The sequence below is a fragment of the Nerophis ophidion genome, linkage group LG04, assembly GCF_033978795.1.
Source record: "Nerophis ophidion isolate RoL-2023_Sa linkage group LG04, RoL_Noph_v1.0, whole genome shotgun sequence".
In the NCBI taxonomy this organism is placed as follows: domain Eukaryota; kingdom Metazoa; phylum Chordata; class Actinopteri; order Syngnathiformes; family Syngnathidae; genus Nerophis; species Nerophis ophidion.
In genome coordinates, this window is record NC_084614.1 from 6,207,495 (window position 1) to 6,227,617 (window position 20,123).

Sequence of the window (20,123 nt, forward strand, 5' to 3'; positions counted from 1 at the left end):
GAGGTCGGGTCGCGGGGGCAACAGCCTAAGCAGGGAAACCCAGACTTCCCTCTCCCCAGCCACTTCGTCTAGCTCTTCCCGGGGGATCCCGAGGCGTTCCCAGGCCAGCCGGGAGACATAGTCTTCCCAACGTGTCCTGGGTCTTCCCCGTGGCCTCCTACCGGCTGGACCTGCCCTAAACACCTCCCTAGGGAGGCGTTCGGGTGGTATCCTGACCAGAAGCCCGGCTTTACTTTGAGTTCCTCCCGTATGGCAGAGCTTCTCTAAGGGAGAGACCTGGAAACTCATTTTGGCCGCTTGTACCCGTGATCTTATCCTTTCGGTCATGACCCAAAGCTCATGACCATAGGTGAGGATGGGAACGTAGATCGACCGGTAAATTGAGAGCTTTGCCTTCCGGCTCAGCTCCTTCTTCACCACAACGGATCGGTACAACGTCCGCATTACTGAAGACGCCGCACCAATCCGCCTGTCGATCTCACGATCCACTCTTCCCCCACTCGTGAACAAGACTCCTAGGGTACTTGAACTCCTCCACTTGGGGCAGGGTCTCCTCCCCAACCCGGAGATGGCATTCCACCCTTTTCCGGGCGAGAACCATGGACTCGGACTTGAAGGTGTTGATTCTCATTCCGGTCGCTTCACACTCGGCTGCGAACTTTATGACCCTCTGAAATAAGTCACCGTACATGTTCTATCATCACCATAGCCCACCCCAAACACTTCACAACCTTGTCAAACGGTGTTCAAATCACTAAAACGATTATCTATTCACACTGTGAACCACCGCGTCCTTCTAAAAAAAAAGACCGTTGAGATGACAAAAGATCTGGCACTCACAGACCTCATTGGAGTCCTCTTGGAAGACAGGCACTCCTATGCTATGTCAAACAACAAGCAAAGTCGCTGGCGACGACGGAAGAACGGCCTACTTCAAGGTAGTGTGCTGGCTCCACTACTCTATTACATCTATACCACAGACCAGCCAATGGACCAGAACACTAAACCATACATCTACGCTGACGACGACTGTCTAACATCTCAAGAGAGTACGTCTGAAGCGGTAGAAGCAAACCTCACCTCAGCCCTGGATGGGCTACACCTCTACTGCTAGCGAAACATCTCCACGCAAACCCTGCAAAGATCCAAGTCTGCTCGTTGAATCTCAGGAACCAGCTTCTTAGCATCAAATGGTCTGGAACACCACTTGCGAACTGTACCAACCCTGTCTACCTTGGACCGCACACATTAAAAACACCAAACTGGAAGTCAGCTCCCGAAACAACATCTTACAGAAAGGGACAAATTCCAAATGGGGAGCCAAGCACACACACCAGGATGTACTTCTGTGGCCCTGTGCTATTCCTGGGCCGAATATGCATGTCCTGTCTGGGAGGGATCAACCCATGCCAAGAAACTAGACCCAGCACTGAACAACACCTGCCGCTTGATCACTGGTTACTAAAAGCCTCCCAAGCTCAACAACCTAGGTTTCCTCGCTGGCATTGCCCCTGCAGACATGAGACAGGAAGTTGCCAGGCAAGTAGAGTTCACAAAAGCTACCAGTGATGACCCTCAAGGAGAAGTTTCCTCAGCAATGTCCAGCCCCTAACAACATCTCGGGAAGAAACTAGACTCCAGCGATGGACACAAAGACTAGAAAGACCCCCCTTCTGAAGACCTGCCCTCAGGGTTAGAAACACAATGGGTCCAGTGGCAGACACTAAACCGGCTGAGACCAGGTACAGGGCGATCAAAAACTGCTATGGCCAGATGGAGCTACAAAACGGGCCCGAACAACCAGGGAATGTGGAGAAGAGGAGGACACCATGCAGCACTGCCTGGTCTGTCCTCTGCTACCCAACTGGGGCAGCCTCAAACACCTGGCAGAATTCAACCACACTGGTCTGTCCTCTGCTACCCAGCAAGGGCAGCCTCAAACGCCTGGCAGAGTTCAACCACACTGGTCTGTCCTCTGCTACCCAGCCAGGGCAGCCTCAAACACTTGGCAGAGTTCAACCACACTTGTCTGTCCTCTGCCACCCAGCCAGGCCAGCCTCAAACGCCTGGCAGAGTTCAACCACACTGGTCTGTCCTCTGCTACCCAGCCAGGGCAGCCTCAAACATCCTGGCAGAGTTCAACCACACTTGTCTGTCCTCTGCCACCCAGCCAGGCCAGCCTCAAACGCCTGGCAGAGTTCAACCACACTGGTCTGTCCTCTCCTACCCAGCCAGGGCAGCCTCAAACACCTGGCAGAGTTCAACCACACTGGTCTGTCCTCTGCTACCCAGCCAGGGCAGCCTCAAACATCCTGGCAGAGTTCAACCACACTGGTCTGTCCTCTGCTACCCAGCCAGGGCAGCCTCAAACATCCTGGCAGAGTTCAACCACACTGGTCTGTCCTCTGCTACCCAGCTAGGGCAGCCTCAAACACCTGGCAGAGTTCAACCACACTGGTCTGTCCTCTGCTACCCAGCCAGGGCAGCCTCAAACATCCTGGCAGAGTTCAACCACACTGGTCTGTCCTCTGGTACCCAGCCAGGGCAGCCTCAAACACCTGGCAGAGTTCAACCACACTTGTCTGTCCTCTGCTACCCAGCCAGGGCAGCCTCAAACACCTGGCAGAGTTCAACCACACTGGTCTGTCCTCTGCTACCCAGCTAGGGCAGCCTCAAACACCTGGCAGAGTTCAACCACACTGGTCTGTCCTCTGCTACCCAGCCAGGGCAGCCTCAAACATCCTGGCAGAGTTCAACCACACTGGTCTGTCCTCTGGTACCCAGCCAGGGCAGCCTCAAACACCTGGCAGAGTTCAACCACACTTGTCTGTCCTCTGCTACCCAGCCAGGGCAGCCTCAAACACCTGACAGAGTTCAACCACACTTGTCTGTCCTCTGCTACCCAGCCAGGGCAGCCTCAAACACCTGACAGAGTTCAACCACACTTGTCTGTCCTCTCCTACCCAGCCAGGCCAGCCTCAAACACCTGACAGAGTTCAACCACGGTGCAACAGCAAGTGTGAAGAAGTGGGCAACTGTAGTATAACCACATGCTTCAAAGACAGATGTATTCAACACGATTCCTAGGCTGATGAGAAAAGTGAGTGTTGACATGATGTTGTGCCACAATAAAGCAGTTTTTTCCAAGGTAGTCATCATGTCAGTGTTCCAGACTTCTTCTGCTAGGTCATCACTGCCACCAGTCCCCCTTGAAAAGCAGATCTTGCACCCCAAGGGGGGGTTCCATGAAATACTACATTCTAATCCAAGTGGTGGAAAAGTGTATTACAACTGTGGAGTCCAGCAGAAAATCAGGGGGTTTTGGCGGGTGGAGAAAGTGTTTTATTAGCTAAATGAAGGATGCAATACCAAAGACTCACTGCAGTCTAAAAGTTATAAATAAATGGGTTGTACTTGTATAGCGCTTTTCTACCTTCAAGGTACTCAAAGCGCTTTGACACTACTTCCACATTTACCCATTCACACACACATTCACACACTGATGGAGGGAGCTGCCATGCAAGGGGCCAACCAGCACCCATCAGGAGCAAGGGTGAAGTGTATTGCTCAGGACACAACGGACGTGACGAGGTTGGTACTAGGTGGGATTTGAACCAGGGACACTCGGGTTGCGCAAGGCCACTCTCCCACTGCGCCACGCCGTCTTGTCTTTCCACCCTTCTTGAGACATCAACTAGGAAAAGTAACGTCCATATGAGGACCGGTGGACATGTTAGGACCGAAATCATGGTCCCAATACGGAAAACCATTGCATTTAATACGGAGCCAAATACTAGAGTCAGTGAACATTGCTCCAAAGTCAGGATTTTTTATTTTTTATGTTAATATGCATACAAAAGTAAACATTGATTGTTGAAAAGTTGAGAGTTAAGTTGAGACATTTAACCTTAGAGCAGGGGTCTCAGACATGTGGCCCGCGGGCCAATTGCGGGCTGGGAGATGTTATTTTGCGGCCCCCACCTTAATATGAAAGTTTAATGTTAACGCGGCCCACAAGTTTTATATGAATGGCGCTTGACCAAGTGACAACATGTAATGCACACTGAAACTGAAACATTTCTATTCTCCCAGCTGTGTAAAATGTTGTTTTTCTGTCATGGATTGCAGCTCCACACTGGACATGTTTGGACACTATCACACAGGAAGTGACAAAACAACAACAGACTGTTAGCTGTCAATCAACATGATTCAGGAAGATGTGTTCATCCACGACTCACAACCTAAAGTTGTTGTTCTAACTAGAGTAAGGGTGCCCATTAGTCGATCGCGAGCTACCAGTCGACCGCGGGGGGTGTGTCAGTCCATCTCCAGCCAGGCTTTTAAAAAAAATAGACCTAAAAATGAGTGATCATCAATCTTCACCAAGACGTCACTTAAATGACATTCACGGTACCGGAGGGTCTTGTGAGATGACGCTGGCTGCTGCAAGATCATTATTATGAAAATATGACCGAGAGGAAGGCGAGAAACACTTTTTATTTCAACAGACTCTCGCGCCGTACCTTCCGTCAAAACTCTAAAGGCCGACTGCACATTTCCTATCTTCACAATAAAAGCCCTGCTTCATGCTGCCTGCGCTAACTAAATACAGAGCTTCGGAAAACTGGCGTGCACAAGCGATCCTTCAGAAAGCTGGCGTGCACATCACTTGTGCACGCCAGCTTTCCGAGACTCTTATTATGTTAGCGCAGGCAGCATGAAGCAGGGCTTTTATTGTGAAGATAGGAAATGTGCAGTCGGCCTTTAGAGTTTTGACGGAAGGGACGGCGCGAAAGTCTGTTGAAATAAAAAGTGTTTCTCGCCTTCCTCTCTGTCATTTTTTCATAATAATGAACTGGCAGCAGCCAGCGTCATCTCACAAGACCCTCGGGTGCCGTGAATGTCAATCAAGCAAGCTACGGAATTTGCCGCCAATGTTTTTCTTGTAAAGTGTATGGAAGCTGGATGAATTAGATGCCAAAAACCAACCACTTTCATGTGGTATTGTACAGAAAGGACAACTTTTTTTCTCCTCCATTTGAAAATGTGGACGTTATCATCATTACTGTCTGATTCCAATCAATGCAAGTCATCAGAATCAGGTAATACACCAACTTATATTCTTGTCTTGGTGAAAGAAAGACATCTATATGTGTTACACATGCTTGTATTATCATTAAACACATTTAACTTGTTTACAAAAATGTCTCTTTCATAAATAAATAAATATAAATGATATATATAAATGAGGTAGATCCCCTCGAGTTGGTCAATTGAAAAGTAGCTCGCCTGCAGAAAAAGTGTGGGCACCCCTGATCTAGAGTCTATGGACGACAAGTAGTGTATTGTCCAGACTACGTAGGGCTCAACCGTGCACAAGCCACAACCACTACATTTTAGAAGATATACATATATATATTGTGAAATAAGTTATGTACACAGATATATTCTGTAAATGTTTATTTACATATTGTATTGGTAAAGGCAGTAAAATGGATGATCAAACAAAACAGAAGTCACGGTCATGGACCCACTAGCTTGCGCAGAGCTCTCCAATCAGCTAAACGGACACTAACTTCACTTTGACGTTTTGGTGAATACGGAGGAATTTGCGAAAGTGAAACAACACAAAAATACCAACACGGACACTCATAACTGTGTTAGCATACCGGCTCATGCTAACGAGGCTAGCTTGATTGGATTATGAAAACAGGTAGAAATATGCATGAAAAGACTCCTACTGACATCACACATGGGACACTTTAATAAGTTTAGAAAAGTTGTAGTTACGTTGTAAAACTTACAAACACAATGCTTGGAGTGAGTCGAAACGCTTCTACTTCCGGTTGAAGCACTAAACGGAAGGACACGGCAGCTCGTCCAAAACACAATAACACCTTTTTCGGTGTCTTTGAAACTATTTCCATGACGGATGTCAGCGAAGACAGATCCATAAATTGTAAGAGAAATGTAGGGTACTAAGAGTACTTGATGAGTCTACCTGGTGCTGATGTTCTCCTGTCTCTTCCAGAACACCACTGTCCTGTGGAGGCACATGATCCAGCTCCATGCGGGCCACATAGCAGCTCCTGCCACACAAACATTCTACATGTTAAACATGCTTTTAGCGTCTGACTTTCAATGGATGCCCTTCAACCGAGGACAGTAAACATTTCAGGTGAGACCATTCCTCTTTGCAGCACCTCTCGTCTCTGTACATTGCTGCATTCATCTTTCCCTCTATCCTCACCAGTCTAATTTAATTTCTGGCCTGAGGTGCATCAGCAAAGTATTTAGCAAAGGCTGTGAATACTTACGTACATGTCGTTTCCAAGTTTTTTTACTTGTAAGAAGTTTGCAAACATTTGTAAAGAAAACAGATTACATTTGTCATGGGGTATTGTGTGTAGGATTTTGAGGACAATTTTAACAACAAAAAGTGAAGCGCCGTGAATACTTTCCAGATGCACTGTGTGTTATCTATCTGTAAATAATCCATCTTCTGAGTGCTAAGTGAGTGTGTATGTGGTTGAAAGTACATGACAGCTGTAGATATGAAGTCAAAGTACTAAGTACATGATCAGCTTCTTCTTCACACAATCTCATACTTACTGTCCCCAACCACCGGGCCGTGGCAGAAGATTTTTTTATTCATTTTTATTAAAAAAATAAATAAAATATATATATATATATATTAGGGTTGGGCAAATGAATGCGTTAATTACGAGTTAACTAATCAATCTATTAACGCCGACAATTATTTTATCGCACATTTGCGTATGTCGTTTACATGCTTTTATTTTGTTAACGCCTTTTCTTAACAAGATGGCATCTCCCAGATGTACTTCGGCGTCGAGGGGCTACTACACTGTCTACTACACTACTGTGTTTTACTGTATTTTATGTCTACTACACTACTGTGTTTTACTGTATTTTATGTCTACTACACTGCTGTGTTTTACTGTATTTTATGTCTACTACACTGCTGTGTTTTACTGTATTTTATGTCTACTACACTACTGTCTTACTGTATTTTATGTCTACTACACTACTATGTTTTACTGTATTTTATGTCTACTACACTACTATGTTTTACTGTATTTTATGTCTACTACACTACTATGTTTCACTGTATTTTATTTATTCTACCCTACTGTGTTTTACTGTATTTTATGTCTACTACACTACTGTGTTTTACTGTATTTTATGTCTACTACACTGCTGTGTTTTACTGTATTTTATGTCTACTACACTACTATTTTTTACTGTATTTTATGTCTACTACACTACTGTGTTTTACTGTATTTTATGTCTACTACACTACTGTGTTTTACTGTATTTTATGTCTACTACACTGCTGTGTTTTACTGTATTTTATGTCTACTACACTACTATTTTTTACTGTATTTTATGTCTACTACACTACTGTGTTTTACTGTATTTTATGTATACTACACTACTATTTTTTACTGTATTTTATGTCTACTACACTACTGTGCTTTACTGTATTTTATGTCTACTACACTACTGTGTTTTACTGTATTTTATGTCTACTACACTACTATGTTTTACTGTATTTTATGTCTACTACACTACTGTGTTTTACTGTATTTTATGTCTACTACACTACTATGTTTTACTGTATTTTATGTCTACTACACTACTGTGTTTTACTGTATTTTATGTCTACTACACTACTATGTTTTACTGTATTTTATGTCTACTACACTACTGTGTTTTACTGTATTTTATGTCTACTACACTACTGTGTTTTACTGTATTTTATGTCTACTACACTACTATGTTTTACTGTATTTTATGTCTACTACACTACTATGTTTTACTGTATTTTATGTCTACTACACTACTATGTTTTACTGTATTTTATGTCTTCTACCCTACTGTGTTTTACTGTATTTTATGTCTACTACACTACTGTGTTTTACTGTATTTTATGTCTACTACCCTACTGTGTTTTACTGTATTTTATGTCTACTACACTACTGTGTTTTACTGTATTTTATGTCTACTACACTACTGTGTTTTACTGTATTTTATGTCTACTACACTACTATGTTTTACTGTATTTTATGTCTACTACACTACTGTGTTTTACTGTATTTTATGTCTACTACCCTACTGTGTTTTACTGTATTTTATGTCTACTACACTACTGTGGTTTATGTCTGCTACACTGCTGTGTTTTACTGTATTTTATGTCTACTACCCTACTGTGTTTTACTGTATTTTATGTCTACTACACTACTGTGGTTTATGTCTACTGCACTACTGTGGTTTATGTCTACTACACTACTGTGTTTTACTGTATTTTATGGCTACTACACTACTGTGTTTTACTGTATTTTATGTCTACTACACTACTGTATTTAATGTTGTCATTATGGTGGTACTTAATGAATACTTAGGTCTACTACACTACTGTATTTAATGTTGTCATTATGGTGGTACTTAATGAAAACTTAGGTCTACTACACTACTGTATTTAATGTTGTCATTATGGTGGTACTTAATGAATACTTAGGTCTACTACACTACTGTATTTAATGTTGTCATGATGGTGGTACTTAATGAATACTTAGGTCTACTACACTACTGTATTTAATGTTGTCATTATGGTGGTACTTAATGAAAACTTAGGTCTACTACACTACTGTATTTAATGTTGTCATTATGGTGGTACTTAATGAATACTTAGGTCTACTGCACTACTGTATTTAATGTTGTCATTATGGTGGTACTTAATGAAAACTTAGGTCTACTACACTACTGTATTTATTGTTGTCATTATGGTGGTACTTAATGAATACTTAGTTCTACTACACTACTGTATTTAATGTTGTCATTATGGTGGTACTTAATGAATACTTAGGTCTACCACACTACTGTATTTAATGTTGTCATTATGGTGGTACTTAATGAATACTTAGGTCTACTACACTACTGTATTTATTGTTGTCATTATGGTGGTACTTAATGAATACTTAGGTCTACTACACTACTGTATTTAATGTTGTCATTATGGTGGTACTTAATGAATACTTAGGTCTACTACACTACTGTATTTATTGTTGTCATTATGGTGGTACTTAATGAATACTTAGGTCTACTACACTACTGTATTTAATGTTGTCATTATGGTGGTACTTAATGAATACTTAGGTCTACTACACTACTGTATTTAATGTTGTCATTATGGTGGTACTTAATGAATACTTAGGTCCACTACACTACTGTATTTAATGTTGTCATTATGGTGGTACTTAATGAATACTTAGGTCTACTACACTACTGTATTTAATGTTGTCATTATGGTGGTACTTAAATACTTAGGTCTACTACACTACTGTATTTAATGTTGTCATTATGGTGGTACTTAATGAATACTAAGGTCTACTACACTACTGTATTTAATGTTGTCATTATGGTGGTACGTAATGAATACTTAGGTCTACTACACTACTGTATTTAATGTTGTCATTATGGTGGTACTTAATGAATACTTAGGTCTACTACACTACTGTATTTAATGTTGTCATTATGGTGGTACTTAATGAATACTAAGGTCTACTACACTACTGTATTTAATGTTGTCATTATGGTGGTACGTAATGAATACTTAGGTCTACTACACTACTGTATTTAATGTTGTCATTATGGTGGTACTTAATGAATACTAAGGTCTACTACACTACTGTATTTAATGTTGTCATTATGGTGGTACTTAATGAATACTAAGGTCTACTACACTACTGTATTTAATGTTGTCATTATGATGGTACGTAATGAATACTTAGGTCTACTACACTACTGTATTTAATGTTGTCATTATGGTGGTACTTAATGAATACTAAGGTCTACTACACTACTGTATTTAATGTTGTCATTATGGTGGTACGTAATGAATACTTAGGTCTACTACACTACTGTGTTTAATGTTGTCATTATGGTGGTACTTAATGAATACTTTGGTCTACTACACTACTGTATTTAATGTTGTCATTATGGTGGTACTTAATGAATACTAAGGTCTACTACACTACTGTATTTAATGTTGTCATTATGGTGGTACGTAATGAATACTTAGGTCTACTGCACTACTGTATTTAATGTTGTCATTATGGTGGTACTTAATGAATACTTAGGTCTACTACACTACTGTATTTAATGTTGTCATTATGGTGGTACTTAATGAATACTTAGGTCTACTACACTACTGTATTTAATGTTGTCATTATGGTGGTACTTAATGAATACTTAGGTCTACTACACTACTGTATTTAATGTTGTCATTATGGTGGTACTTAATGAATACTTAGGTCTACTACACTACTGTATTTAATGTTGTCATTATGGTGGTACTTAATGAATACTTAGGTCTACTACACTACTGTATTTAATCTTGTCATTATGGTGGTACTTAATAAATACTTAGGTATACTACACTACTCTATTGTTGTCATTGTGGTGGTACTTAATGAATACTTAGGTCTACTACACTGCTGTATTTATTGTTGTCATTATGGTGGTACTTAATGAATACTTAGGTCTACTACACTACTGTATTTAATGTCATTATGGTGGTACTTAATGAATACTTAGGTCTACTACACTACTGTATTTAATGTTGTCATTATGGTGGTACTTAATGAATACGGTGGGGCAAAATAGTATTTAGTCAGCCAGCGATTGTGCAAGTTCTCCCACTTAAAATGATGACAGAGGTCTGTAATTTTCATCATAGGTACACTTCAACTGTGAGAGACAGAATGTGAGAAAAAAAAATCCAGGAATTCACATTGTAAGAATTTCAAATAATTTAGTAGTAAATTATGGTGGAAAATAAGTATTTGGTCAATAACAAAAATTCTACTCAATACTTTGTAATATAACCTTTGTTGGCAATAACAGAGGTCAAATGATTATTATAGGTTTTTACCAGGTTTGCACACACATTAGTTGGTATTTTGGTCCATTCCTCCATGCAGATCTTCTCGAGAGCATTGATGTTTTGGGGCTGTCGCCGAGCAACACGGACTTTCAACTCCCTCCACAGATTTTCTATGGGGTTGAGGTCTGGAGACTGGCTAGGCCACCCCAGGACTTTCAAATGCTTCTTACGGAGCCACTCCTTCATTGCCCGGGCGGTGTGTTTGGGATCATCGTCATGCTGGAAGACCCAGCCATGTTTCATCTTCAAAGCTCTCACTGATGGAAGGAGGTTTTGGCTCAAAATCTCAGGATACATGGCCCCATTCATTCTTTCCTTAACACGGATCAATCGTCCTGTCCCCTTAGCAGAAAAACAGCCCCAAAGCATGATGTTTCCACCCCCATGCTTCACAGTAGGTATGGTGTTCTTGGGATGCAACTCAGTATTCTTCTTCCTCCAAACACGACAAGTTGAGTTTCTACCAAAAAGTTCTATTTTGGTTTCATCTGACCACATGACATTCTCCCAATCCTCTGCTGTATCATCCATGTGCTCTCTGGCAAACTTCAGACGGGCCTGCACATGCACCGGCTTAAGCAGGGGGACACATCTGGCACTGCAGGATTTGACTTCCTGTCGGCGTAGTGTGTTACTGATGGTAACCTTTGTTACTTTGGTCCCAGCTCTCTGCAGGTCATTCACCAGGTCCCCCCGTGTGGTTCTGGGATTTTTGCTCACCGTTCTCATGATCATTTTGACCCCACGGGATGAGATCTTGCGTGGAGCCCCAGATCGAGGGAGATTATCAGTGGTCTTGTACGTCTTCCATTGTCTGATAATTGCTCCCACAGTTGATTTTTTTCACACCAAGCTGCTTGCCTATTGTAGATTCACTCTTCCCAGTCTGGTGCAGATCTACAATTCTTTTCCTGGTGTCCTTCTGCAGCTCTTTGGTCTTGGCCATAGTGGAGTTTGGAGTCTGACTGTTTGAGGCTGTGGACAGGTGTCTTTTATACAGATAAGTTACAGGAAGAAGTTACAGGTCTGTGAGAGCCAGAGATCTTCCTTGTTTGAAGTGACCAAATACTTATTTTCCACCATCATTTACAAATAAATTCTTTAAAATTCCTACAATGTGAATTCCTGGATTTGTTTTTCATTCCGTCTCTCACAGTTGAAGTGTACCTATGATGAAAATTACAGACCTCTGTCATCATTTTAAGTGGGAGAACTTGTTGTTTGTTATTATCCAACCTCATCCAACATAATCTGGGCTTTGATGGCTTTACTCTCTTTAATGAGACTGCAGCAGTAAAGTCCTCCATCTCTCCTGACATCCATGTGGAAAAAAGCTTTTTAATCCCGTCAAGAGCAGAAGAATGACAGCTGAGCTGCATTGACACAGGCAGCAGCAACTCAGCCTCTCTTAAATACATCTACACTCACTTCTTGAAGACAACAAGTGTAACATTAACATACAAGAAGTGTAACATAGAAGAAGTGAAACATAGAAGTGTAACATTAACAAAGAAGTGTAACACAGAAAAAGGGTAACATTAACATAGAAGAGGTGTAATATTAACATAGAAGAAATGTAACATAGTAGTGTAACAGAAAAAGTGTAACATGGAAAAAGTGTAACATTAACATAGAAGTGTAACATTAACATAGAAGTGTAACATGCAATAAGTGTAACATTAACATATAAAAAGTGGGACATAAACATAGAAGTGTAACACAGAAGACGTGTAACATTAACACAGAAGAAGTGAATATGCAAGAAGTGTAACATTAACACAGAAGAAGTGTAACATTGAAGTGTGACATTAACATTGAAAAAGTGTAACACTAACATAGAAAAGGTGTAACATAGAATAAGTGTAACATAGAAGTGTAACATTAACAGAAAAAGTATAAAATGTAAGAAGTGTAACAAAATAAGTGCAACATAGAAGAGGTGTAACATGTAAGAAGTGTAACATTTACGGGGAAGTGTATCATAGCAGAAGCGTAACGTTAACATAGAAGTGTAACATGTCAGAAGTGTAACATTATCATAGAAGAATGGTAACTTTAAAAGAGTGTAACATTAACATAGAATATGTGTAACTTTAAATAAGTGTAACATTAACATAGAAGTGTAGAATCAAAATCTGATAACATGTGAGAAGTGTAACATTAACATAGAAGAAGTGAAACTTTAAAGGAGTGTAACATGTAACATAAGTGTAACATGTAACATAGAAGTGTAATATGTAGCATAGAAGTGTAACATGTAAAATAGAAGAAGTGTAAAATGTAAGAAGTGTAACATGCAACATAGATGTGTAACGTGAGAAGTGTGACATATAAGTGTGACATGAGAGAAGTGTAACATGGGAAAAGTGTAACATGTAACATAGAAGAAGTGTAACATGGGAGAAGTGTAACATGTAACATAGAATAAATGTAACTTTAAAGAAGTGTAACATGTGACATAGAAGTGTAACTTTAAATGAGTGTAACATGTAACATAGAATATGTGTAACTTTAAATGAGTGTAACTAGTAACATAGAAGGGAAACTTTAAATGAGTGTAACATGTAACGTAGAATAAGTGTAACTTTAACATAGAAGAAGTGTAGAATCAAAATCTGCTAACATGTGAGAAGTGTAACATTAACATAGAAGTGTAACTTTAAAGGAGTGTAACATGTAACATATAAGAAGTGTAACATGTAACATAGAAGTGTAACATGTGAGAAGTGTAATATGTAGCATAGAACTGTAACATGTAAAATAGAAGAAGTGTAACATGTAAGAAGTGTAACATGCAACATAGATGTGTAACATGTGAGAAGTATGACATAGAAGTGTGACATGTGAGAAGTGTAACATGTAACATGTGAGAAGTGTAACATGTAACATAGAAGAAGTGTAACATGTAACATAGAAGTGTAACATGTGAGAAGTGTAACATGTAACTTTAAAGGAGTGTGACATAGAAGTGTAACTTCAAATGAGTGTAACATGTAACATAGAATAAGTGTAACTTTAAATGAGTGTAACTAGTAACAAAGAAGTGAAACTTTAAATGAGTGTAACATGTAACGTATAATAAGTGTAACTTAAAATGAGCATAACATGTAACCTATAATAAACTGTAACTTTAAATGAGTGTAACATAGAATAAGTGTAACTTTAAATGAGTGTAACATGTAACCTGGAATAAGTGTAACTTTAAATGAATGTAACATGTAACATAGAATACGTGTAACTTTAAATGAGTGTAACATGTAACATAGAAGTAGTTTGCCAGCTGCCACATCACAACAGAGCTAGCTGACGAACTAGCATTAGCATTGACCTACTTTCAGCATGGCCAGGTGTTAATATGATAGTAATGGTGTCAGGTCACTTACGCCAAGAGTAGAAAGAGCGACAGAGTTGGCCATGCGGTCATCTTTATCCCTCTCCTCTTCGGCCGGGACACACATCCTCCTCTTCCTCGCCCTACACCTGCTAATGCTAAAGCTAATGCTAACTCCACTCTCAGCCAAACAACATGCTCTGACTGTCAGTGACGTCACCGCATGACTGGCCAATCACAACGCGGCTCAGGTTAACGCGCACTTCAGAACTGGACTGGCGGCGCTCGTTTTTAACCCAAGCGTCTTTCCATGGGCGGAACACCGAGGCGACGATGCAGAGAAGTCGACTGCGCACGTGACTCCTGACCGTTAGGGTCATGAAAAACGAACACACAGTGAACTTATATGGAAGCGCTGCTTCCGGCTAAAGGGAAGTAACATTTGACATTTACAAAGTTGATATAATTGTTACTATTCCTGCCTTACAACATTAGCCATTGGTGTATCAAGTGTAGTAAAATTACCCTGTCATAATTGTATTGTAAATAATGCGGACGAGTTAATGCGTGCTCATAACCGCATTCTAGCGACATACAAACACTTCACGCGGCTACTGCGCATGCTCGTCACCACTGTTGCATGCTGGGTAGTGTATTTCTTATATTCCATAGCTCATAGCATCACAATAATAAATGAACACACCGTAATATGGCCCACCAAAACCCACGCCTTGCCACTCTTGCGACAATGAGCCTATTTGTACGACATATTCACTCCTTGTACGAGCAAGTTGTGTCAGCAAGTTGCTATATTTGACCTCGACTAATCCTGCACCTTGTCAACAATTGTGCGACCTTTTTACAGCCAGACGAGGTCGCTGTTTTACCAGTGTCGGCTTTTTTCAAACATTGTTGTTATTCAGGGTCAAACTGCATCATAAACTATGCTGAACGCCGTTATCACTCATCTTTAGTTCGGATCAGATAGCTGTAAGTCATGACTAATATATATTTACGCCAATGTTGCTGCAAAATACCACAATCCCATATCTGATGCGTGATATTTCCCATCTGGCAACGCCACCATGCGTCACGTGATCATAGCATACGCCCCTTCTTCATTATTTACCACAACATATTCTAAATGTGCAAACTAAACTACTATTAGTATGAGTGCAAACTAAACTACTATTAGTGCGAATGCTAACTAGACTACTATTAGTTCAAGTGCAAACTAAAATACTATTAGCACGAATGCAAACTAAACTACTATTAGTTCATGTGCAAACTAAACTACTATTAGTACGAGTGCAAACTAAACTACTATTTGTACGAGGGCAAACTAAACTACTATTAGCACGAGTGCAAACTAAACTACTATTAGCACGAGTGCTAACTAAACTACTATTAGTGCGAATGCTAACTAAACTACTATTAGTTCAAGTGCAAACTAAACTACTATTAGCACGAGTGCAAACTAAACTACTATTAGTTCATGTGCAAACTAAACTACTAAAAGTACGAGTGCAAACTAAACTACTATTTGTACGAGGGCAAACTAAACTACTATTAGCACGAGTGCAAACTAAACTACTATTAGCACGAGTGCTAACTAAACTACTATTAGTACGAGTGCAAACTAAACTACTGTTTGTACGATGGAAAACTGAACTACTATTAGTATGAGTGCAAACTAAACTACTATTATTTCGAGTGCAAACTAAACTACTATTAGTATGAGTGCAAACTAAACTACTATTTGTACGAGGGCAAACCGAACTACTATTAGTATCAGTGCAAACTAAACTACTATTAGCACGAGTGCAAACTAAACTACTGTTAGCACAAGTGCAAACTAAACTACTATTAGTATGAGTGCAAACTAAACTACTATTAGCACGAGTGCAAACTAAACTACTATTAGTACGAATGCAAACTGAACTACTATTAGTATGAGTGCAAACTAAACTACTCTTATTTTGAGTGCAAACTAAACTAATATGAGTGCAAACTAAACTACTATTAGTACGAGTGCATACTAAACTACTATTTGTACGAGGGCAAACTGAACTACTATTAGAATCAGTGCAAACTAAACTACTATTATTTCGAGTGCAAACTAAACTACTATTAGTATGAGTGCAAACTAAACTACTATTTGTACGAGGGCAAACTGAACTACTATTAGTATCAGTGCAAACTAAACTACTATTAGCACGAGTGCAAACTAAACTACTATTTGTACGAGGGCAAACTGAACTACTATTAGTATCAGTGCAAACTAAACTACTATTAGTACGAGTGCAAACTAAACTACTATTAGCACGAGTGCAAACTAAACTACTATTAGTACGAGTGCAAACTGAAATACTATTAGTATGAGTGCAAACTAAACTAATAGCATGAGTGCAAACTAAACTACTATTAGCACAAGTGTTAACTAAACTACTATTAGCACGAGTGCAAACTAAACTACTATTTGTACGATGGCAAACTAAAATACTATTAGTATGAGTGCAAACTAAACTAATAGCATGAGTGCAAACTAAACTACTATTAGCACAAGTGTTAACTAAACTACTATTAGTACGAGTGCAAACTAAACTACTATTAATTCAAGTGCAAACTAAACTACTATCAGTATGAGTGCAAACTAAACTACAATTATTTCAAGTGCAAACTAAACTACTATTAGTACGAGTGCAAACTAAACTACTATTTGTACCATGGCAAACTGAACTATTATTAGTACGAGTGCAAACTAAACTACTATCACTACGAGTGCAAACTTAACTACTTTCAGTACGAGTGCAAACTAAACTACTTTCAGTACGAGTGCAAACTAAACTATTATCAGTGCGAGTGCAAACTAAACTACTATTAGTACGAGTGCCAACTACTTTTAGTACAAACGCAAACTAAACTACTATTAGTAGTTAGTATACCAACTTTGACCACAGAGTGGCGCTTTCCATCATTTTCAGCAGACTGCATTGCAAAATGCTTCACATACCGCAACTGCTGCCAGCGATGGTTTCTGTGGTTAAACTGGAAGGAGGCGGAGCCGGCCTTCAACAGTTTGTGTCAGAATAATTGTATCCAAGTTATCATAAAACTTTGTGTTCCCGGCGAGCAGACAAAAGTTGCTTACAAAAGACTTGTAGAACTCCACTGTGTAGGACGGGAAGCGACGTGAAGGTGTCGGTTTCTTTGATGTATCGGAATACACGGAAAGATTTTGTACTGACCCGAGATCTACAAAGCGGAGAGGAAGCAGGACCGGGCACCTTTTCTTTGAACTGTTTTACAACCAAAGGCGACGGCTGTTTATGACCCCCTTCCCTTAGAAACAGCTGTTGCCATGCAATCAGGAAAGGTTTGGTTAGGGCGTGGTGGCACACTGGACAAGGGTGCAGGTCTACGTGTTTCTCCTCAGTCAGCCCAATTTAATTCTGTCTCTGTTTAATTCCTTGCTTCTTGTCTTGTTCAATAGATGTCATCAGTGTTGGAACCTGGCGGTTTGCTTGACAAGAACCAGGCGGGAACCTCTTGAGATAGTCAGACTTTTTATTGTAGGACACAGAAAACAACAACAAGTCTCTCCTTTGGCAACACACAATTGGAAGTCAAGTCTACACACTTCCTGGTCTTCAGAGTCCAGTACAGTATACCGTATGTACACACGGGACAAGGTGGGGGTCGGGCACAGATGCTGACCGACCACCTCGCAGTAAGTCCGGGAGAGGATTCTAGTCATGAAGACAGGGAACTGGTGTGGTCCAGCAGTCAGCACCTGCACCTGAGCCCAGCTAGACCTGATACAGCACAGGTTACAACAAGGTTATTGAAGCCAGCAGGGGGGTCCAGACCTTGGCACTAGACCTGATACAGCACGGGGACTACGAGGGTATTGGGGCCAGCAGGGGTGTCCAGATCTTGGCACTAGACCGGGTATTGGGGCCAGCAGGGGTGTCCAGACCTTGGCACCGGGGGCCAATCTTGGTGTTTTTTTTCCATCTTCAAACAGTATTACTTGAAACCAGGAGGACTCCTCTCCTTCTTGGTTTAGGTCTCAGGACATCATAAATGTAGAGATCAGATCTATCAACTTGGACATGTCCTTTTTTTGTCAGACACAGCCAGCTTTTTATGGCACAAAGACTAAAACTAAGCAATTTAAGTCATCGTTTTATGTTTGTTTTACTTTCAACACTTAAGTCTGTAGATCAGGGGTCAGCAACCTTTTTGAAAGCAAGAGCTACTTCTTGGGTACTGATTCATGCCCAGGGGCTACCAGTTTGATACACACTTCAATAAATTGCCAAAAATAGCCAATTTGCTCAATTTACTTTTAATAAATACATTATATAAATACATTTTTTTTCCTTTTACGCAATTTTTTTTGTAGAGAATCAATGATGAAAACAAACACTTAATTGAACGGTTTAAAAGAGGAGAAAACACGGAAATTAAATGTTGAAACATAGTTTATCTTCAATTTCGACTCTTTAAAAAAACTAAATTCTACTAAAAAAGAGAAGAGGAAAAACTAGCTAATTTGACTCTTTTTGAAAAAAATTTAAAAAATAATTCACGGAACATCATTAGTCATTTTTCCTGATTAAGATTAATTTTAGCTATATTTCTAACAAACACAAATCATTATTTCTTCTAGATTTTCCAGAACTAAAATTTTAAAAGAAATTCAAAAGACTTTGAAATAAAATTTAAATTTGATTCTACGGATTTTCTAAATTTGCCAGAATATTTTTTGGGGGGGAATTTTAAATCATATTAACTTTGAAGAAATATTTCATAAATATTCTTCGTCGCAAAAACAGAAGCTAAAATGAAGAATTAAATTAATATGTACTTATTATTCTTTACGATAATAAAAAAAACAAATGTACTTGAACATTGATTTAAATTGTCAGGAAAGAAGAGGAAGGAATTTAAAAGGTATATGTGTTTAAAAATCCTAAAATAATTTTTAAAATTGTATTTCTTCTCTTAGAAGGATAACAACTATTAAAATGTAGGTCTAAGTGAGACCTACATAGAAGTCTTCGTTTCATGTCTCTCCGACATTCGTACTAGACGTTACAAGCAATTTTGTCTGTGTTATCCTCCTAGGAGCAGTTCTTTCTGTGTTTAATTCAAAAAGTGCGCTAGAGCGCATTTTTTAATTTTGGGTTTTTTTTTTTCATTAGATCGCAATTTTTGCCAGTCCTGATGTGTGTGCCAAGTTTGGTGAGTTTTGAAGCATTTTAAGGGGGTCAAATTACAGCTCAAAGAGGCAAAAATAGCATTTTTTGCGAAAAGTTTGCTTTGAATGGGTTTTTGCAAAATTTTTGTTGATTTTTGCCCTAGAAGATACAGTTATAAAATCTAGGTCTAAGTCAGCCCTATATAGAGGTTTTTGTTTCATGTCTCTATGACATTCCTAATGGAAGTTACAAGCAGTCTGTTTTTTGTTTCTTCCTAGGGTGCGCTAGAGCGTATTTTTGATTTTTAAGGTTTGTTTTTTTTTATTAGATGGCAATTTTCGCCAGTCCTGATGTGTGTGTAAAATTTGGTGAGTTTTGAAGCATGTTAAGGGGGTGAAATTACAGATCAGCGTTTCTGGATGTTGTTGATAAATGGCTTTCGCTTTGCATTGTAGAGCTTTAACTTGTACTTTAAAGCATTTTAAGGGGGTCAAATTACAACTCAAAGAGGCAAAAATGACATATTTTAGGAAAATTTGCGCAGGGGTAAATTTTAACTTCCTGTTGATTTTTGCTGAAGGATAAAAATTATTAAAATGTAGGTCTAAGTGAGACC

General features: G+C 39.6%; 1 protein-coding gene across 5 annotated transcripts in view; it reads right to left on the reverse strand.

Moving 5' to 3' along the window:
- LOC133550796 (SUN domain-containing ossification factor-like) overlaps positions 1-14,543 on the reverse strand; it is a 59,905-nt gene extending 45,362 nt beyond the window's left edge. For 4 of the 5 annotated variants that reach the window (XR_009806380.1, XM_061896840.1, XM_061896841.1 and 1 more), the window contains exons 1-2: positions 14,353-14,542; positions 6,002-6,089 (exon numbers count right to left, since the gene is read on the reverse strand). Coding sequence is in view for 3 of the 5 variants with exons in the window: in XM_061896840.1 (XP_061752824.1) it covers positions 6,002-6,089; positions 14,353-14,393 (129 nt within the window). In the remaining 2 variants the exon portion in view is untranslated. Of the gene's footprint in view, positions 1-6,001; positions 6,090-14,352 lie in introns of all 5 variants that reach the window. The other variant, XR_009806379.1, reaches the window with a different exon arrangement.
- Positions 14,544-20,123: the final 5,580 nt, after the last annotated feature.